Source organism: Oncorhynchus mykiss, chromosome 21 (assembly GCF_013265735.2).
Source record: "Oncorhynchus mykiss isolate Arlee chromosome 21, USDA_OmykA_1.1, whole genome shotgun sequence".
In the NCBI taxonomy this organism is placed as follows: domain Eukaryota; kingdom Metazoa; phylum Chordata; class Actinopteri; order Salmoniformes; family Salmonidae; genus Oncorhynchus; species Oncorhynchus mykiss.
The window spans coordinates 49,963,460-49,980,870 of record NC_048585.1 but is presented as its reverse complement, the minus strand read 5'-3'; the positions used below and the strand labels follow the sequence as shown (position 1 = coordinate 49,980,870).

The following is a 17,411-nucleotide window of genomic DNA, read 5'->3' as shown; positions in this document are numbered from 1 at the left end:
TAATTCCAAAGGGTTCACATACTTTTTCTTGCCACTGTACATGTGATATATTCATACACTATAGAAACAATACAATATCAATATCCCAAGTATCCATGATTTTAAGGGAAAAAGAGGAGATCATTCCGAATGTAGTAGTCTGTGTAAAATGTACCAAAGTCGGCACAAATTAAAAGCATATTGCATTGGGCTTTGTCATGCAAGGAATGTAGTTTGGGAAATCACGTACTTTCCTGATGTCGTCAAGGTTTGAGATTTCTGGGGAAAGTCCTCCGTGTACACACAGGAACTGCTGGTTCATAAGGGCAGCCAGGGGAAGGCAGTCGAAGGCATCCATACACTCATCGTACACCCGCTCCGAATACTTAATTCTACCTGTCAGGGTGGAAATAGGGCGAGGACTGAAGAGTGTTGCCAGGCCAAACACCCCTAGCTCTTACACACTAGGGCAGTGTGCTGGGCCTGGGTCGGAAAGCTCAAACAAAGTGTCAGAAAACATCCAAAAGACATAAAAAAACTCTAACTCTGCCCTTGGTATTTTGGTTATACTCTAAGCCTGAATCCAACAGCAATAGCCCTGACATATGTAAATACATATCAAGGCGAGAGCAATAATCTGATTTCATACTATGCCAAGAAGCACTTTTCTGCGTGAACATTTGAAAAACAAGCGTCATGTTCAATGTAAAATGCTTCAGAAAGAAAAACTCAAAACCACACTTACATTCCTGCTTAAATGTGAAATACTCTGTTAAATGTCTACATTCGTGGTTCCCACGGAGCAAAAATAGTGTTTTGGGGTATAGGATCTTTAAGGCCCACAAGTACAGCACACACTGGAAGACAATAACAAAGACATAGGAAATGAATTAGCATATTTTCAGAGAACATATACAATACACAATGACTAATAGGAGTCTCAGATGTACGAAAGCAAAAGCATCAAACACTTCCTTCTTTAACTTAAAGGATTATGCAAAACGCATCATACTGTGACACTTTCTGTATTTTGAAAGTTCTACAGTCCATTTGGAAAGTATTCAGACCCCTTGACTTTTTTTCCACATTTTGATACATTACAGCCTTATTTAAAACTATATTGTTTTTTCCCTCATCAACATACACACAATACCCCAGAATGACAAAGCAAAAACAGGTTTCAATTTCTTTAGTTGAAAATTGGATGGGTCTCTCTCTGTACTTTGCTCCGTTCATCTTTCCCTCGATCCTGACTAATCTCCCAGTCCCTGCCTCTCAAAAACATCAATACAGAATGATGCTGTTGGTGCCAGGTATGCTCAAGACGTGAAGCTTGGCATTTAGGCCAAAGAGTTCAATCTTGGATTCATCAGACCAGATAATCTTGATTCTCATGGTCTGAGAGTCTTTAGGGACCTTCTGGCAAACCCCAAGCAGGCTGTCATGTGCCTTTTACTGAGGAGTGGCTTTCGACTGGCCACTCTACCATAAAGGCCTGATTGGTGGAGTGCTGCAGAGATGGTTGTCCGTAAGGAAGAGTTCCTCCACAGAGGAACTCTGGAGCTCTGTCTGGTTCTTGGTCACCTCCCTGACTTAGGCCCTTCTCCTCCGATTGCTCACTTTGGCCAGATGGCCCGCTCTAGGAAGAGTCTTGGTAGTTCCAAGTTTCTTCCATTTAAGAATGATGGAGGCCACTGTGCTCTTGTGGACCTTCAATGCTGCATACATTTTTTGGTACCCTTCCCAAGATCTGTCCTTAACACAATCCTGTCTCAGAGCTCTTTGTACAATTCCGTCGACCTCATGGCTTGGATTTTGCTCTGACATGCACTGTCAACTGTGGGACCTTATATAGAAACGTGTGTGCCTTTCCAAATGATGTCCAATCAATTGAATTTACCACAGGTGGACTCTAATCAAGTTGGAACATCTCAAGGATGATCAATGGAAACAGGATGCACCTGAGATCAATTTTGACTCTCATAGCAAAGGGTCTGAATGCTTATGTAAATAAATAAAATAAAATAAAATATTGTTATACATTTGCAAAAAAAAACTAAAAAACGTTTAACTTTGTCAGTATGCAGTATTGTGGGTAGATTGATGGGGATTTGTTTTAATGTAATCCATTTTAGAATAAGGCTGTAACGTAACAAAATGTGGAAAAAGGGAAGGGGTCTGAATACTTTCCGAATGCACTATATATCTTGAAAACTTGATTGTTGACATGCAAAACACTTTGGGACTGTTTCAACAGTGGACTAATGAAACAAATACCAAAATATCGTTTTTGAGTGGTATTTTCCTTTAATGTTCTTAGAACAGGTGAAACACTTACTTCAATACTGAAATATCCTCTGTCGACGTAGTCGCCCAAGAAAAGGTAGCGTGTGCTAGCCGGTGACCCTCCTACTTCAAACAGCTTCATCAGGTCAAAGAACTGGCCATGGATGTCTCCGCAAACTACAGGAAACACACAGAGGAGGAAATAGTCAGAAACAAACAGACGTCATACAACTCCTGACTTTCACATTCTAAACATTTTCTTTGTCTTCTTTAAAAGTGCAGTTTTTCTGTGCGGTAAAAAACATGAATATTAATTTTAATATCCATTTCTTATTACACTTTTGTTTGTGGTATCATAATTCATGTACATAGACCCAGGACAAAAAGAGGGCATTGTGACAATTGTTCCTCCTAATACATAAACATGAACATCATCATGACATTTATCATAAACCATCCTCTGAAGCCAAGTGGCACAATAGCTTTTATTTACGGGGGCAATTATGTGTTAATATATACCCAGTTCCAATACACAATGCAACTGCTACTCTCACCTAACAAACAGAAAGGTTTAAACTCAAAGCATATTTTATACAATTAGCCTGGAGAGCATTTGCAAGTGCGAAGTGTCTTGTGTTTCTGTACTGTATGTCGCCAGCCAATTGAACCTGGGCCAACTGGTACAAAAATGTGTTGTCTCGCCTGCATCCCTCCATAATACATGCATCATGCATAAAACATGTGAACCGAGACACTATGTGTTGTATTACACAGTGAGTTTTGCTTTGCATAAACAATGTAAGCAGGCCCAGGGCAGAATCCCACTCGAGAGACCCTCTGACCAATAACTAGCCTGCACCACAAATCAACATGACCAAACCAACTATTATATTCTACTTTTTGCATAATCTATTAGCATGAGAGATATGACTTTGTCAGACCAAATATGTTGTTTCAAGAATGGTTCTTTTTTTTCTAGACAAATGCAACACCTCCCCAAAATGTTGGACCCTTCTCAAACCAAGAAGGACCACTGTAATGTAAAGGGAGATACAACAAAAACAAAAATGGGGACAAATAAGGTCCATACTATTTCTGTTACAGTGGATTTTAGAGTAGCTTCATGTTTTACGTCACAGTAAAATTCTTATTCTCAGTGTATGATTAGTATGAGAGTCAGTCTTCAATAACCTTTTGAATTTGCCATTTTATTCTTACAAGCATCTATGGAAACACTGATGTGCATTGATATCCCATTGATGTACATTGATATCCCATTATTAGCGTGTACATTGACATCCCATTGTTAGCGTGGTGGTATCATGAGATAACATGAAAAATGTATCAATAAAGCTGTCATTCAGCCATAGATCCTGTCCAAAAAAATTCTCAGACTCTGAGTGGCATCTTTAGTAGAATAGAATGTCTCACTATGACACGCTTCACTTCCTTTTTGCTTTTTGTTCATAGAACACTACTCACTGAAATCTACGAAAGGAACGTCATTTGTACAGCCTATTATTCTATTGCTAAGGAACAAAATGCTGCTATTATTATGTTATTATGGAGGAACAAAATGTACCCCAATGCCTGTATAGATATCAACTCTACAGTGTTGTTGTTGTCCGCAATTGTATGGCAATGTGCTGTATCGAAAATGTACTGTTCTCTCCACTCCCTCCCCTCTTTCATAACAGAGGGACTTTGGGAAATGTCTTTCCTTTGACGTTAGTCACATCCCCACCCCACCTATCCATTAATCACTACATTCAACAACCCAACATGACCCACATTGTGACTGGGCTGACTCAATCCCTCCATGAAATCAGGGATTACCATTTGTTACTCAGTGAAATAGGATCGGTTTTCCCATTGCCCCTCTGACCCCGTTCACCACTGCTCCCAGAGAGCCAAGGAGCCACAGCCCACAGTGCCTTCAGACATTTGTCACCCGCTGGCCACACACTGTAATCGCTGGTACTGTGATTAAAGAACCCAGACCAGTCCTACCTAGTCCTAGTCATTTCTTTGCAATGCAGTGACCTGTGTTGAATGTCATATCCAGCTGCAAGTCAGAACCTTCATGACCAGCCAATCATAGTTTATATTATTATACAATGAATTCCCTGATTGACTTGATCAAAACATGTTTGTTTTTTTATTCTGAGTGTGTGTGCTATTCACAAATATTGGTAGATAATTCCCTCTCCATTTTTCTAACCTTACATTTCAGTGAGAAAATGTTCAACAACATTAACATTCATGTTAACAATTGATACACTGATACTCAGTAGCAAAAGATAACGTCAGCCAACTACTCTGGCTCAAACACAGTTGCTAAAGCACTGATAGGCCTACTAATTTGGTCCCTGGCAATGAATATCAACACCATCCTTTGCAAACGCTATCCACTTATTTGTTTACATGTGTCTGTAAGCCTGTATCTAATGACAGAGAGTAAACTCGTAGCAATATCTTGAAGACAGTTCCAATTATCATATGTTGGATGACTGCATTGGAAAGTAATTAGCTCGAGTTACAAGCCCCTCGAGACACGGGGAAGAGAAGAGAGAGAGAATCTGTTCTCCGCATATGCATTGTAAACTCTCATTTTGTCTTTGAAGAATCCCACTCTTTTCAAATGGTTTAATTCCTGGATTTAGACTTAGGTTTGGACTCAAAGGGTTCTCATTTCTAATGTGCTCCCTTCCCCTCCCAAAATCAACTGTTGATTGGGTCACACTTTATTTGGATAGTCCGGATAGTCCACCTGCAGATCTACAGATGGTTGTACAATCAACAAACTATCTGTTGATAAGCAACTGCTTGCTAAAGTTACATTTAGAGTTAGAATAAGGGTTATAATTCAGTTTAGGATAAGGATTAAGGTTAGGGTTAAAGCTAGGGTTAGTAGATAGTTAGTTGAAATGTTACTGATAGTCTATAGAGCATCTACAGATGGACTATCCAAATAAAGTGTTACTGTACGTTGTTACAAATTATATTCCATTCAAATAGTCTATTCATGCTGTCTGAGAAGCAACTCATTGTGCAAAGTGGATGTTCATTCTCACTTACTACAAAAATGTGGATATTTGTAAGGAATTATAGAAAGTAAAAATCCCTCTCATTCATAGCTTATTGGTCTTTGGGGGGTTTTCAGCCAGCACGGTACAGACCATGATCACCATTATATTGCATTTTGTAACCTACAGGACTATTGTAAGCAACAGAATGACTGTAAATCAATGCAAGCAAAGTCTATATGATGAACTTGCGATAGCACATACTAAAGTCTCAAAACCATGTCTGGTGAATTACTGGTTAGTTTCTGGTCAATGAAGAATGAATGTACACCAGGACAAATCCAGCCAGGTCCCCCGTGATACAAGTCAGTATTCGACGTCCATCCATGTCTGAGGACTTTGGTGAATGACGTGGAAACTGGCCACTAGGGGCAAGAGTGAGCGCTGTTACCTTCAAGTATGTTTCTATTTTGCTAGGGTGCTGTGGATGTGGATGGTGGATGGGCGTAAGCGTTGGCAAGGGTTGCATGTTCGAATCCAGCGATAGAACATTTGTATTTGTTAAGATTTCGCAGTTAATGCCTAAACTCCACCTTAAACTAGAGGTCGACCGATTAATCAGAATGGCCGATTTGCCAATTTCAAGTTTTCATAACAATCAGAAATCGGTATTTTTGGGCACCGATTTAAAAAAAAAATATATATATATATTTTTATACCTTTATTTAACTAGGCAAGTCAGTTAAGAACACATTCTTATTTTCAATGACGGCCTAGGAACGGTGGGTTAACTGCCTTGTTCAGGGGCAGAACGACAGATTTTCACCTTGTCAGCTCGGGGGATACAATCTTGCAACCTTACAGTTAACGAGTCCAACGCAATAACGACCTGCCTCTCTCTCGTTGCACTCCACAAGGAGACTGCCTGTTACGCGAATGCAGTAAACCAAGGTAAGTTGCTAGCTATCATCAAACTTATCTTATAAAAAACAATCAATCATAATCACTAGTTAACTACACATGGTTGATGATATTACTAGATATTATCTAGCTTGTCCTGCGTTGCATATAATCTGACTGAGCATACAAGCATCTGACTGAGTGGTGGTAGGCAGAAGCAGGCGCGTAAACATTCATTCAATGTTTATGACTTCAAGCCTATCAACTCCCGAGATGAGGCTGGTGTAACCGAAGTAAAATGGCTAGCTAGTTAGCGCGCGCTAACTAGAGGGACGGAAGCTATACTGTTACACTGGCAATATTAAAGTGTCTATAAGAACATCCAATAGTCAAAGGTTAATGAAATACAAATACTATAGAGGGAAATAGTCCTATAATTCATATTATAACTACAACCTAAAACTTCTTACCTGGGAATATTGAAGACTCATGTTAAAAGGAACCAAAAACGTTCATATGTTCTCATGTTCTGAGCAAGGAACTGAAACGTTAGCTTTCTTACATAGCACATATTGCACTTTTACTTTCTTCTCCAACACTTTGTTTTTGCATTATTTAAACCAAATTGAACATGTTTCATTATTTACTTGAGGCTAAATTGATTTTATTGATGTATTATATTAAGTCAAATAAGTGTTCATTCAGTATTGTTGTAATTGTCATTATTACAAATATATATATATTTTAAAAATCGTCCGATTAATCGGCATCGGCTTTTTGGTCCGCCAATAATCGGTATCGGCGTTGAGAAATCATAATCGGTCGACCTCTACCTTAAACACTTTTGCCATTTCGAAGAACATCCAAATTTGATGTTTGAGAAAGATGGATGAACGTCTAATTCTGACATGAGACTTTGAGACCTAGTTGCAGAAAATATTGTTCTATCAAAAAAGCTGGGATACATTCTATTCAAATGTCTTATTCAACACCACACTGTTACAAGACATAACATGAGAATAACAAGCAATCCAAGAACACAAGGAACATGATGAAGCAACAAACGGTTACACTAAATGCTCCAGCCCTAGGGATGTGCTCTCTCTCGCTCTGTGTGTGGGTGGATCTGGACAAAACCCACCTTTGTGTTTCTCTGTGATAACGCCATGGTGACAGAAGTGGCCGTGGGGTCACACTGGAATAGAGCGACCTAGGGGTCAAGAAGACGATATGATGTATGGCCAGCCAAGCTAGGCCATGGTGAGTTCTAATCAGCTGTGCACACTAGACACACTGGATAGTAGGCAGTAAGGCCGTATTCATATCAGATACAATGGCTTTCCTCTGGGCTTTGTAATAACACAGCACACACATGCAGGCAAGCACATACAGACGCATGCACGGACACAAGCAATCCCCAGTCACGACAAGGCCCACATAAGATGAGCAGGTGGGGGAGTACATTATCTCAAGTGAGATAGATTTTGTTCTCGCCATCCATCGCCCCGTGCTACTGTGCGAGACTGATCAAAACCATATCGCCAGTCAGGCGGCAGCAGCTAGTATGTGTGGGTGGCTGACTTACACAAGCCAGCTCTGCTCGATAACCTACACAGGCCACTCCAGAGGCAAGCTCATTGAGTTGGTGAGATCTGCCGAGTTCAAGCCCGGAGTGAAATAGTAGTGCATATAGGAGTGCAGCTTGCAAATCTGTTCAGTATTCATATGTTGTATGTGACAGACCGGGATGTGAAGGTCTGGTAGATGAAGGCTCTTTTCTCTCATTGGTTGTAAAGTTAAGTCATTAGTGCAGTGTGTTTCTGGAAAAGCAGAACGTAGGTTGTGCTGAATGGTACAGCAGTGAGCTGTGTCGGGAGCAGTTTGGGCCTGATGGACACAACCAGGAAGTGTGTGAGTCGCCCAAGACACATCACATAGACAGAAGAGATGGGAGAATGAGGTGCAGAATGAATGAGTGAGTGAGTGAGAAACAATGCCTTCTTTTCAATAGAAAATCTGGCCTTGTGAGGCACTCAGTGTGTGTGTGTGTGTGTGTGTGTGTGTGTGCACACTTGTGCGTGTGCGAGTGTGTGTGTATCATTGCCGTAGAACAGGACTGCTGAGTAGGAGAGGGGTGGGTGTAGGAGTGTCTTTCTAGTGTCTGATTCACAACCAACACACCACCAAGCCTTTTCTCCGACTCGCCATTCTACTTCACAACCAATCACATACAACTGATTTCTCTGGAAGATAACAATGATGAATTGCAGCTCCAGGCTTTTTTCTTTACTATCGAATGAGAGGTATGGCTTGCATGCTGTCCGCAGAGAATGAGATAGGGAACACACATACAGCATTATGGAGCTATCAAGCATATTCTATGAGCACAATCAAAAAAACACAATCATAGAATTACATAATTAAAAAGGAACAACCACAATGACATGATGACACCAACTTGTGTGGTATGACAAAAGTAACGTTCTCAACTGGTCTGCTACCACTGTGATTTAAAGTGGAACTGACAAAATATGACACCTTCATAGAATGTTTGGGAATGACGTATAGTAAGGCATTTGTGAAAATTCTATAGCAACAGCTGGAAAGCTTCAGTGCGTTAGGTCAATGAATAGACACTGCAGTAAATAAAACCAAATAAAACCATCTGTCCTGTCTAGGACTGGAGTCTGCGCAGACCGGTACGCCAGAGCAAATCAGAGCTATAGTTGGCCTATACGCACATAAGCCACACATGGGCCTGCCATCATTCACTTTTAACTGGACTGTGTGTTTACAGGCAGCAGCAGCGCGACTTTAGAGCATGAGAACGCATTCGCCAAAAGAAAAACACCGTAAATGGATTTCTGCAAATATGTAAATACCACGGGAGTCCACTTACATTTGGGAACTTCACAATCCTATTGATCAAACAACCATGAAAAGGTAGGCTCTCTTCCCCTCAGTTGCCAATGCACATCATCAACAACTAATGCTAGCCAGAGCGGGATGAGCTAAAATCTAATGAGGGAACATTAGATAAACCCTCTCAAACTTTTTCAACTAGTTGGCAGTCAACATTTCACCGATAAACAATGGGGAATAGTAGCCTGCACGTCCTTCTGCAGCTTGCCTGCCAATGCATGTTTGTCCCAACCCTCGTTTTGACAATTGAATGGGAACTTGCCTGCACGGCCAACACATTTGATTGACAACTAAGAGATATGCTAACTGGATAACAGTCGTTCAAGTTCAGCATAGCTAGCTAGCAAAGCGATTCACATTTATTGCTAGCTAACCAAATGAAACCGGCAGCATCTCTAACTGTAGCCGATGGAAAACGATATGAGGGAAAACTAGTTCACTCACCCACTCCTCCAATGAAATGACATCCTCCCAGCAGCTAGCTAACGGTAGGCTCCTTGTTTTTAGTTTGCTAAATAAATAGTAACATAAATATACCGAACAAAAATGTAAACGCAGCATTTTCGAAGATTTTACTGAGTTACAGCTCATAAGGAAATCAGTCAATTGAAATAAATTAATTAGGCCCTAATCTATGGATTTCACATGTCTGGGAATACAGATACCTTAAATAGTCTGATGTGACCACTATTCGATTCCTGCAGGGCAAAGCATCTCCTTCGCATAGTGTTGATCAGGCTGTTGATTGTGGCCTGTGGAATGTTTTCACACTCCTCTTCAATGGTTGTGCGAAGTTGCTGGATATTAGCGGGAACTGGAACACGCTGTTGTACACGTCAATTCAACCATCCCAAACATGCTCAATGGGTGACATGTCTGGTGAGTATGCAGGCCATGGAAGAACAGGGACATTTTTCAGCTTCTAGGAATTGTGTACAGATCCTTGCGACATTGGGCAGTACATTATCATGCTGAACCATGAGGTGATTGCTACGGATGAACCGCACGACAATGGGCCGGATCTCGCCACGGTATCTCAAATTGCCATCGATAAAATACAATTGTGTTCGTTGTCCGTAGCTTATGCCTGCCCATACCATAACCACACTGCCACCATGGGGCACTCTGTTCACATCGTTGACATCAGCAAACCGCTCACCCACATAACGCCATACGGTTGTGTTTGTGTGGCAGGTTTGACGTACTGCAGGTTGGACATACAGCCAAATTCTCTAAAACGACGTTGGAGGCCGTTTATGTTAGAGAAATTAACATTCAGTTATCTGGCAACTGCTCTGGTGGATATTGCTGCAGTCAGCATGCCAATTGCACACTCTCAAAACTTGACATCTGTGGCATTGTGTTGTGTGACAAAATTTGATGTGCAAATTTTAGTGGCCTTTTATTGTCCCCAGCACAAGGTGCACCTGTGTAATGATCATGCAGTTTAATCAGCTTCTTTATATGCCACAACTGTCAGGTGGATGGATTATCTTGGCAAATGAGAAATGTTCAACAAATGTGTGCACAAAATTTGAGAGAAATAAACTTTTTGTTTGCATGGAACATTTCTGGGATCTTCTATTTCAGCTCTTGAAACGTGGGACCAACACTTTACATTATACTTTATAATTTTGTTCAGTGTAGATACGCTAGCCCAGGGCTGTCAAACTCAAACAGACCATCTTAAAAAAACAATGAATTCTCGGGCCAGACAAAAAAAATGTACAACTGCTACCCAAACTGGCTATTGTTTTATTAAGAAAATACGGCCCTTTATAATGTCCACCTATGTACATAGGATGCTGTATATATAATTTTTTATATATTAAAAAAGAGAGAAATAATATTTGTCCAACCTTTGCTACCATGCTTGCAGAGGTGCAACCATTACTCATTCAAGGTTTTTTAGTTATTTGTATTATTCTACATTGTAGAATAATTGTGAAGACATCAAAACTATGAAATAACTCATATGGAATCATGTAGTAACCAAAAGTGTTAAACAAATCAAAATATATTTTATATTTGAGATTCTTTAAAGTTGCCACCCTTTGCCTTGATGACAGCTTTGCACACTCTAGGCATTCTCTCAACCAACTTCATGAGGTAGTCACCCAGAATGCATTGCAATTAACAGGTGTGCCTTGTTAAAAGTTAATTTGTGCCTTGTTAAAAGTTAATTTGTGGAACAAAAGTTAATTTGTGGAACAAAAGTTAATTTGTGGAACAAAAGTTAATTTGTGGAAGTTAATTTCCTTCTTAATGCATTTGAGCCAATCAGTTGTGTTGTGACAAGGTAGGGGGTATACAGAAGATAGCCCTATTTGGTAAAAGACCAAGTCCATATTACTGGCAAGAACAGCCCAAATAAGCACAGAGAAATGACTGTCCATCATTACTTTAAGACATGAAGGTCAGTCAATACGGAACAGTTCAAGAACTTTGAACGTTTCTTCAAGTGCAGTCGCAAAAAACATTGAGCGCTATGATGAAACTGGCTCTCATGAGGAACGCCACAGGAATGGAAGACCCAGAGTTACCTCTGCTGCAGAGGATAAGTTCATTAGAGGTACCAGCCTCAGAAATTGCAGGCCAAATAAATGCTTCAGTGTTCAAGTAACAGATACAGTGCCTTGCGAAAGTATTCAGCCCCCTTGAACTTTGCGACCTTTTGCCACATTTCAGGCTTCAAACATAAAGATATAAAACTATTTTTTTGTGAAGAATCAACAACAAGTGGGACACAATCATGAAGTGGAACGACATTTATTGGATATTTCAAACTTTTTTAACAAATCAAAAACTGAAAAATTGGGCGTGCAAAATTATTCAGCCCCCTTAAGTTAATACTTTGTAGCGCCACCTTTTGCTGCGATTACAGCTGTAAGTCGCTTGGGTTATGTCTCTATCAGTTTTGCACATCGAGAGACTGAATTTTTTTCCCATTCCTCCTTGCAAAACAGCTCGAGCTCAGTGAGGTTGGATGGAGAGCATTTGTGAACAGCAGTTTTCAGTTCTTTCCACAGATTCTCGATTGGATTCAGGTCTGAACTTTGACTTGGCCATTCTAACACCTGGATATGTTTATTTTTGAACCATTCCATTGTAGATTTTGCTTTATGTTTTGGATCATAGTCTTGTTGGAAGACAAATCTCCGTCCCAGTCTCAGGTCTTTTGAAAACTCCATCAGGTTTTCTTCCAGAATGGTCCTGTATTTGGCTCCATCCATCTTCCCATCAATTTTAACCATCTTTCTTGTCCCTGCTGAAGAAAAGCAGGCCCAAACCATGATGCTGCCACCACCATGTTTGACAGTGGGGATGGTGTGTTCAGCTGTGTTGCTTTTACGCCAAACATAACGTTTTGCATTGTTGCCAAAAAGTTCAATTTTGGTTTCATCTGACCAGAGCACCTTCTTCCACATGTTTGGTGTGTCTCCCAGGTGGCTTGTGGCAAACTTTAAACAACACTTTTTATGGATATCTTTAAGAAATGGCTTTCTTCTTGCCACTCTTCCATAAAGGCCAGATTTGTGCAATATACGACTGATTGTTGTCCTATGGACAGAGTCTCCCACCTCAGCTGTAGATCTCTGCAGTTCATCCAGAGTGATCATGGGCCTCTTGGCTGCATCTCTGATCAGTCTTCTCCTTGTATGAGCTGAAAGTTTAGAGGGACGGCCAGGTCTTGGTAGATTTGCAGTGGTCTGATACTCCTTCCATTTCAATATTATCGCTTGCACAGTGCTCCTTGGGATGTTTAAAGCTTGGAAAATCTTTTTGTATCCAAATCCGGCTTTAAACTTCTTCACAACAGTATCTCGGACCTGCCTGGTGTGTTCCTTGTTCTTCATGATGCTCTCTGCGCTTTTAACGGACCTCTGAGACTATCACAGTGCAGGTGCATTTATACGGAGACTTGATTACACACAGGTGGATTGTATTTATCATCATTAGTCATTTAGGTCAACATTGGATCATTCAGAGATCCTCACTGAACTTCTGGAGAGAGTTTGCTGCACTGAAAGTAAAGGGGCTGAATAATTTTGCACGCCCAATTTTTCAGTTTTTGATTTGTTAAAAAAGTTTGAAATATCCAATAAATGTCGTTTCACTTCATGATTGTGTCCCACTTGTTGATTCTTCACAAAAAAATACAGTTTTATATCTTTATGTTTGAAGCCTGAAATGTGGCAAAAGGTCGCAAAGTTCAAGGGGGCCGAATACTTTCGCAAGGCACTGTATATCGCAACATCAACTGTTCAGAGGAGAATCAGGCTTTCATGGTTGAATTTCTGTCCGAAATGAAACTGCTCCTAAAGGACACCAATAATAAGAAGAGACTTGCTTGGGCCAAGAAACACGAGCAATGGACATTAGACCGGTAGAAATGTGTCCTTTGGTCTGGATTTCAAATTGGAGATTTTAGGTTCCAACCGCCGTGGCTTTGTGAGACGCTGTGTGGGGGAACGGATGATCTCCGCATGTGTAGTTCCCACCTTGAAGCATGGAGGAGGAGGTGTGATGGTGTGGGAGTGCTTTGCTTGTGACACTGTTTATGATTTATTTAGAATTCAAGGCACACACTAACATTCTGCAGTGATATGCCATCCCATCTGGTTTGGGCTTAGTGGGACTATCACTGTTTTTCAACAGGACAATGACCCAACACAGGCTGTGTAAGGGCTATTTTACCAAGGAGTGATGGAGTGCTGCATCAGATGACCTGGCCTCCACAATCCCCCGACCTCAACCAAATTGAGATGGTTGGGATGAGTCAGACCATAGAGTGATGGAAAAGCATCCAACAAGTGCTCAGAATATGTGGGAACTCTTTCAAGACTGTTGGAAAAGCATTCCAGGTGAAGCTGGTTGAGAGAATGCCAAGAGTGTGCAAAGCTGTCATCAAGGCAAAGGGGTGGCTATTTGAAGAATCTCAAATATAAAATATATTTTGATTTGTTTAACACTTTTTTGCTTATGTGCTATCAGTTTTGATGTCTTCACTATTATTATTCAATGTAGAAAATAGTAAAAATAAAGAAAAACCCTTGAATGAGAAGGTGTTCTAAAAACCTTTACTGCTCAATTGTTGCTGTAATAGGCCTAGATGTTTCTGTTTTACATGGTGTTTGTTGCAGGTTTTGTATTTTGGTTATAAATGGTCAAGCTTTAAAAACCGACTGCAACATTTTAGTAGCCTAGCTCAGACTGTGGCATGTGTCTGTACACTTTCTCGCCGCTGTTACCGGGACACACGAAAGCAGCGCAATCGAAGTTGAATTTAACAATGTGAGCGCATCTGGCTGTACTTCGTTAAAGTAGCTGACTCAAATGTTGACTCATTTATACTTACTTTTGTGTCCTATTCGGCCCATGGGCCTTGTGTTTGACACATGTGCGCTAGCCTATTAGCCACATTATGAGTGACTTGTGATCATTGCCCATGTTAGTTTGATTGTATTGACATTCCCAGCCTTAGTTATAGTCGTCCGTTTTGAAACTGAAACTGTACATTCTGAATGGGTTGTGGCAGCAAACAATGTACCAGGCCAGCTGAGATTTACAGCCTGACAGCAATATTTTTGGACTACCAAGAAATGTTTTGGTAGTCCAAAATGATGACCTGGCGGCAGGTAGCCTAGTGGTTAGAGCGTTGGACCATTAACCGAAAGGTTACAAGATCGAATCCCCAAGCTGACAAGGTAAAACTCTGTTAATGGCAGTTAACCCACTGTTCCTAGGCCATCATTGAAAATAAGAATTTGTTCTTAACTTGTTGGGGATAGGGGGCAGTATTTTCACTTTGGATGAATTGCGTGCCCATAGTGAACTGCATCCTACTCTGTCCTAGATTGCTAATATATGCATATTATTATTACTATTATTACTATATTATTATTATTACACACTCTGAAGTTTCTAAAACTGTTTGAATTATGTCTGAGTATAACAGAACTCATAGGGCAGGCAATCTTCCAAACAGGAAGTGAAATTCTGAATGTGGGTCAAATTTTAAGTCATCGCCTCTTCACTTCCAAACAAGATATGGATCTGTTAGCACTTCCTACGCCTTCCACTAGTTGTCCTCATTCAGTAGAATGTGGAATGGAGCGTCTGGTGTGAACTTTGACCGAATGGGAGGGGAATGCGTCACTGTCCTGGCAGAATGCAACTTCCCTGTTGCGCATTTGTCTGTTGATATCACCATCGTTGGCTGCAGATGAAAACATATGCTCCGGTTGGAACGTCATTGGATATATATGAAAATAACATCCTGAAGATTGATTCTCTACTTAGTTTGACCAGTTTATTCGACCTGGAATATATCTTTTTGAAGTTTTCGTCCGAGTTCGCCTAGACCAGCGTCAGCTTTTGGGCACGTGAGCTAAAAGTGGTAGCAAATGCAGCTAATTGGACACTAGTAATGGACATTATGGAACAAAACAAAGATTTATTGTGGAACTAGGACTCTTTGAATATCTTCATCAGAAGGCAGTGCAAAGGTAAGTGAATATTTATAGTGTTTTTTGTAGCTTCTGTTGACGCCAAAATGGCAGCTATTTCTTTGGGTTCTGAGCGGCGTTCTCAGATTATTCTTTTTGCGTAATTTTTTTTAAAAATCTGACACAGCGGTTGCATAGAGGATACGTTTATCTTTAATTCTGTGAATAACACTTGCATCTTTTATCAATGTTCATTGAGAGTATTTCTGCAAAATCACCGGATGTTTTGGAATCAAAACATTACTGCACGTAACGCGCCAATGTAAACAGATTTTTTAAAATATATATATATGCACATTATCGAACAAAACACACAATACATGTATAACATGATATCCTATGAGTGTCATCTGATGGAGATAATCAAAGGTTAGTGATTCATTGTATCTATATTTATGCTTTTGTGACTGAAAAGTCGCTGTGTGTGTTTTTGAATTTGGTGGTCATCTAACATAAACATATGTTGTGTTTTCGCTGTAAAATATTTAAAAAATCGGATACGATGGGTAGATTAACAAGGTGTTTATCTTTCATTTGCTGTATTGGACTTGTTAATTCGGGAACACCTTATGCCCCTAGCCCCAACAGGTTTTAACTGATTTGCCTAGTTAAATAAAGGTAAAAAAAAAAAATTTAAAAATTGGTGAGTTATATGAATCATGCATTGAACTGCATCCATCTATTCTGCCAACAATGCCTTACTGTAATTCATGGAATTTTGAGTAAAATATAACCCATTTTTAAAACCTCTTAAAGTTGGTTTTGAAGCATAAACTGGGAATTTTATGTTTGACTGATATTATGATTGTCTGTTTCATATCTGGAATGTAGTTAAAACACTGTCAGTTCCACTTTAATGAGATGTACACCAAAACAGACACCATTTTGTTATAACACAACACCTAACACATAGCAGCCATTGCCCTTCGCTCCCTTATTATCTAATAAGTGAAAACCTCGCAAGACACTATGATTTGCGATCGTGGCAGAGACAGTGGAGACATTTTTTACAGTACATTGTGCAACACTCAGCCACAGAGGGACAGCAGCACAGCGTCTGCAGATGTAGGATCTTAATTTGAACCAGTTTGCTTCAGCAGGAAAATATTCCTACAGCAACAGGAAATGTGAATTATAATGAGTGGACTTTTTATAGGGGTTGATACATTTTTAGGGCAAATCAAGTCTGACAGTATTAACTGGAAATTACAAACTTGAGATGCCTTTTTAAACCTCCAATATACTACAAGTTTGCACTTCCTGTTGTGCAGGAAAGTTTTCAGCAACAAAAGAGTGGTCAAATTAAGATCTTACATCTGTAGCACCTTGCCATCTTCACCTTAATAAGGCAATGGGTTTGAGTCACATGATATTATGTGTTTGTTATATGCAAGAAAATCGGTTTGAGAATTAAATGAGTTACATTTGTCACTTGCACCGAATACAAGAGTTGTAGACTACAGTGAAATGCTTACTTACTAGCCCTTTCCCAACAATGCAGAAATATAAAATAGTAACACAAAATAACAATAATAAGGCTATATACAAGGAGTAACGGTACCGAGTCAATGTGCAGTGTTACGAGGCAGTTGAGGTAATATGTACATGTAGGTATGGGTAAAAGTGACTAGGCAATCAGGATAGATAAACAGAGTAGCAGCAGCATATGAAGAGTGAAAGTGTGTTTCTGTGAGTGGTGTCAATATCCATATGTGTGTGTGTTAGGTGTGTGTATGAAGTGTGTATGTTGGGAGAGTCAGTGTAGTGTGTGTGCATAGAGCTGGTGCAA

At 40.1% G+C, this 17,411-nt stretch overlaps 1 protein-coding gene across 8 annotated transcripts in view; it reads right to left on the bottom strand.

Moving 5' to 3' along the window:
- LOC110500629 (serine/threonine-protein phosphatase 2B catalytic subunit alpha isoform) overlaps positions 1-17,411 on the bottom strand; it is a 136,811-nt gene that overhangs the window by 46,527 nt on the left and 72,873 nt on the right. For 7 of the 8 annotated variants that reach the window (XM_036958092.1, XM_036958094.1, XM_021578104.2 and 4 more), the window contains exons 3-5: positions 2,318-2,442; positions 725-836; positions 230-375 (exon numbers count right to left, since the gene is read on the bottom strand). In XM_036958092.1, coding sequence (XP_036813987.1) covers positions 230-375; positions 725-836; positions 2,318-2,442 — 383 coding nt within the window. Of the gene's footprint in view, positions 1-229; positions 376-724; positions 837-2,317; positions 2,443-9,778; positions 9,800-17,411 lie in introns of those variants that run through there. The other variant, XM_036958095.1, reaches the window with a different exon arrangement.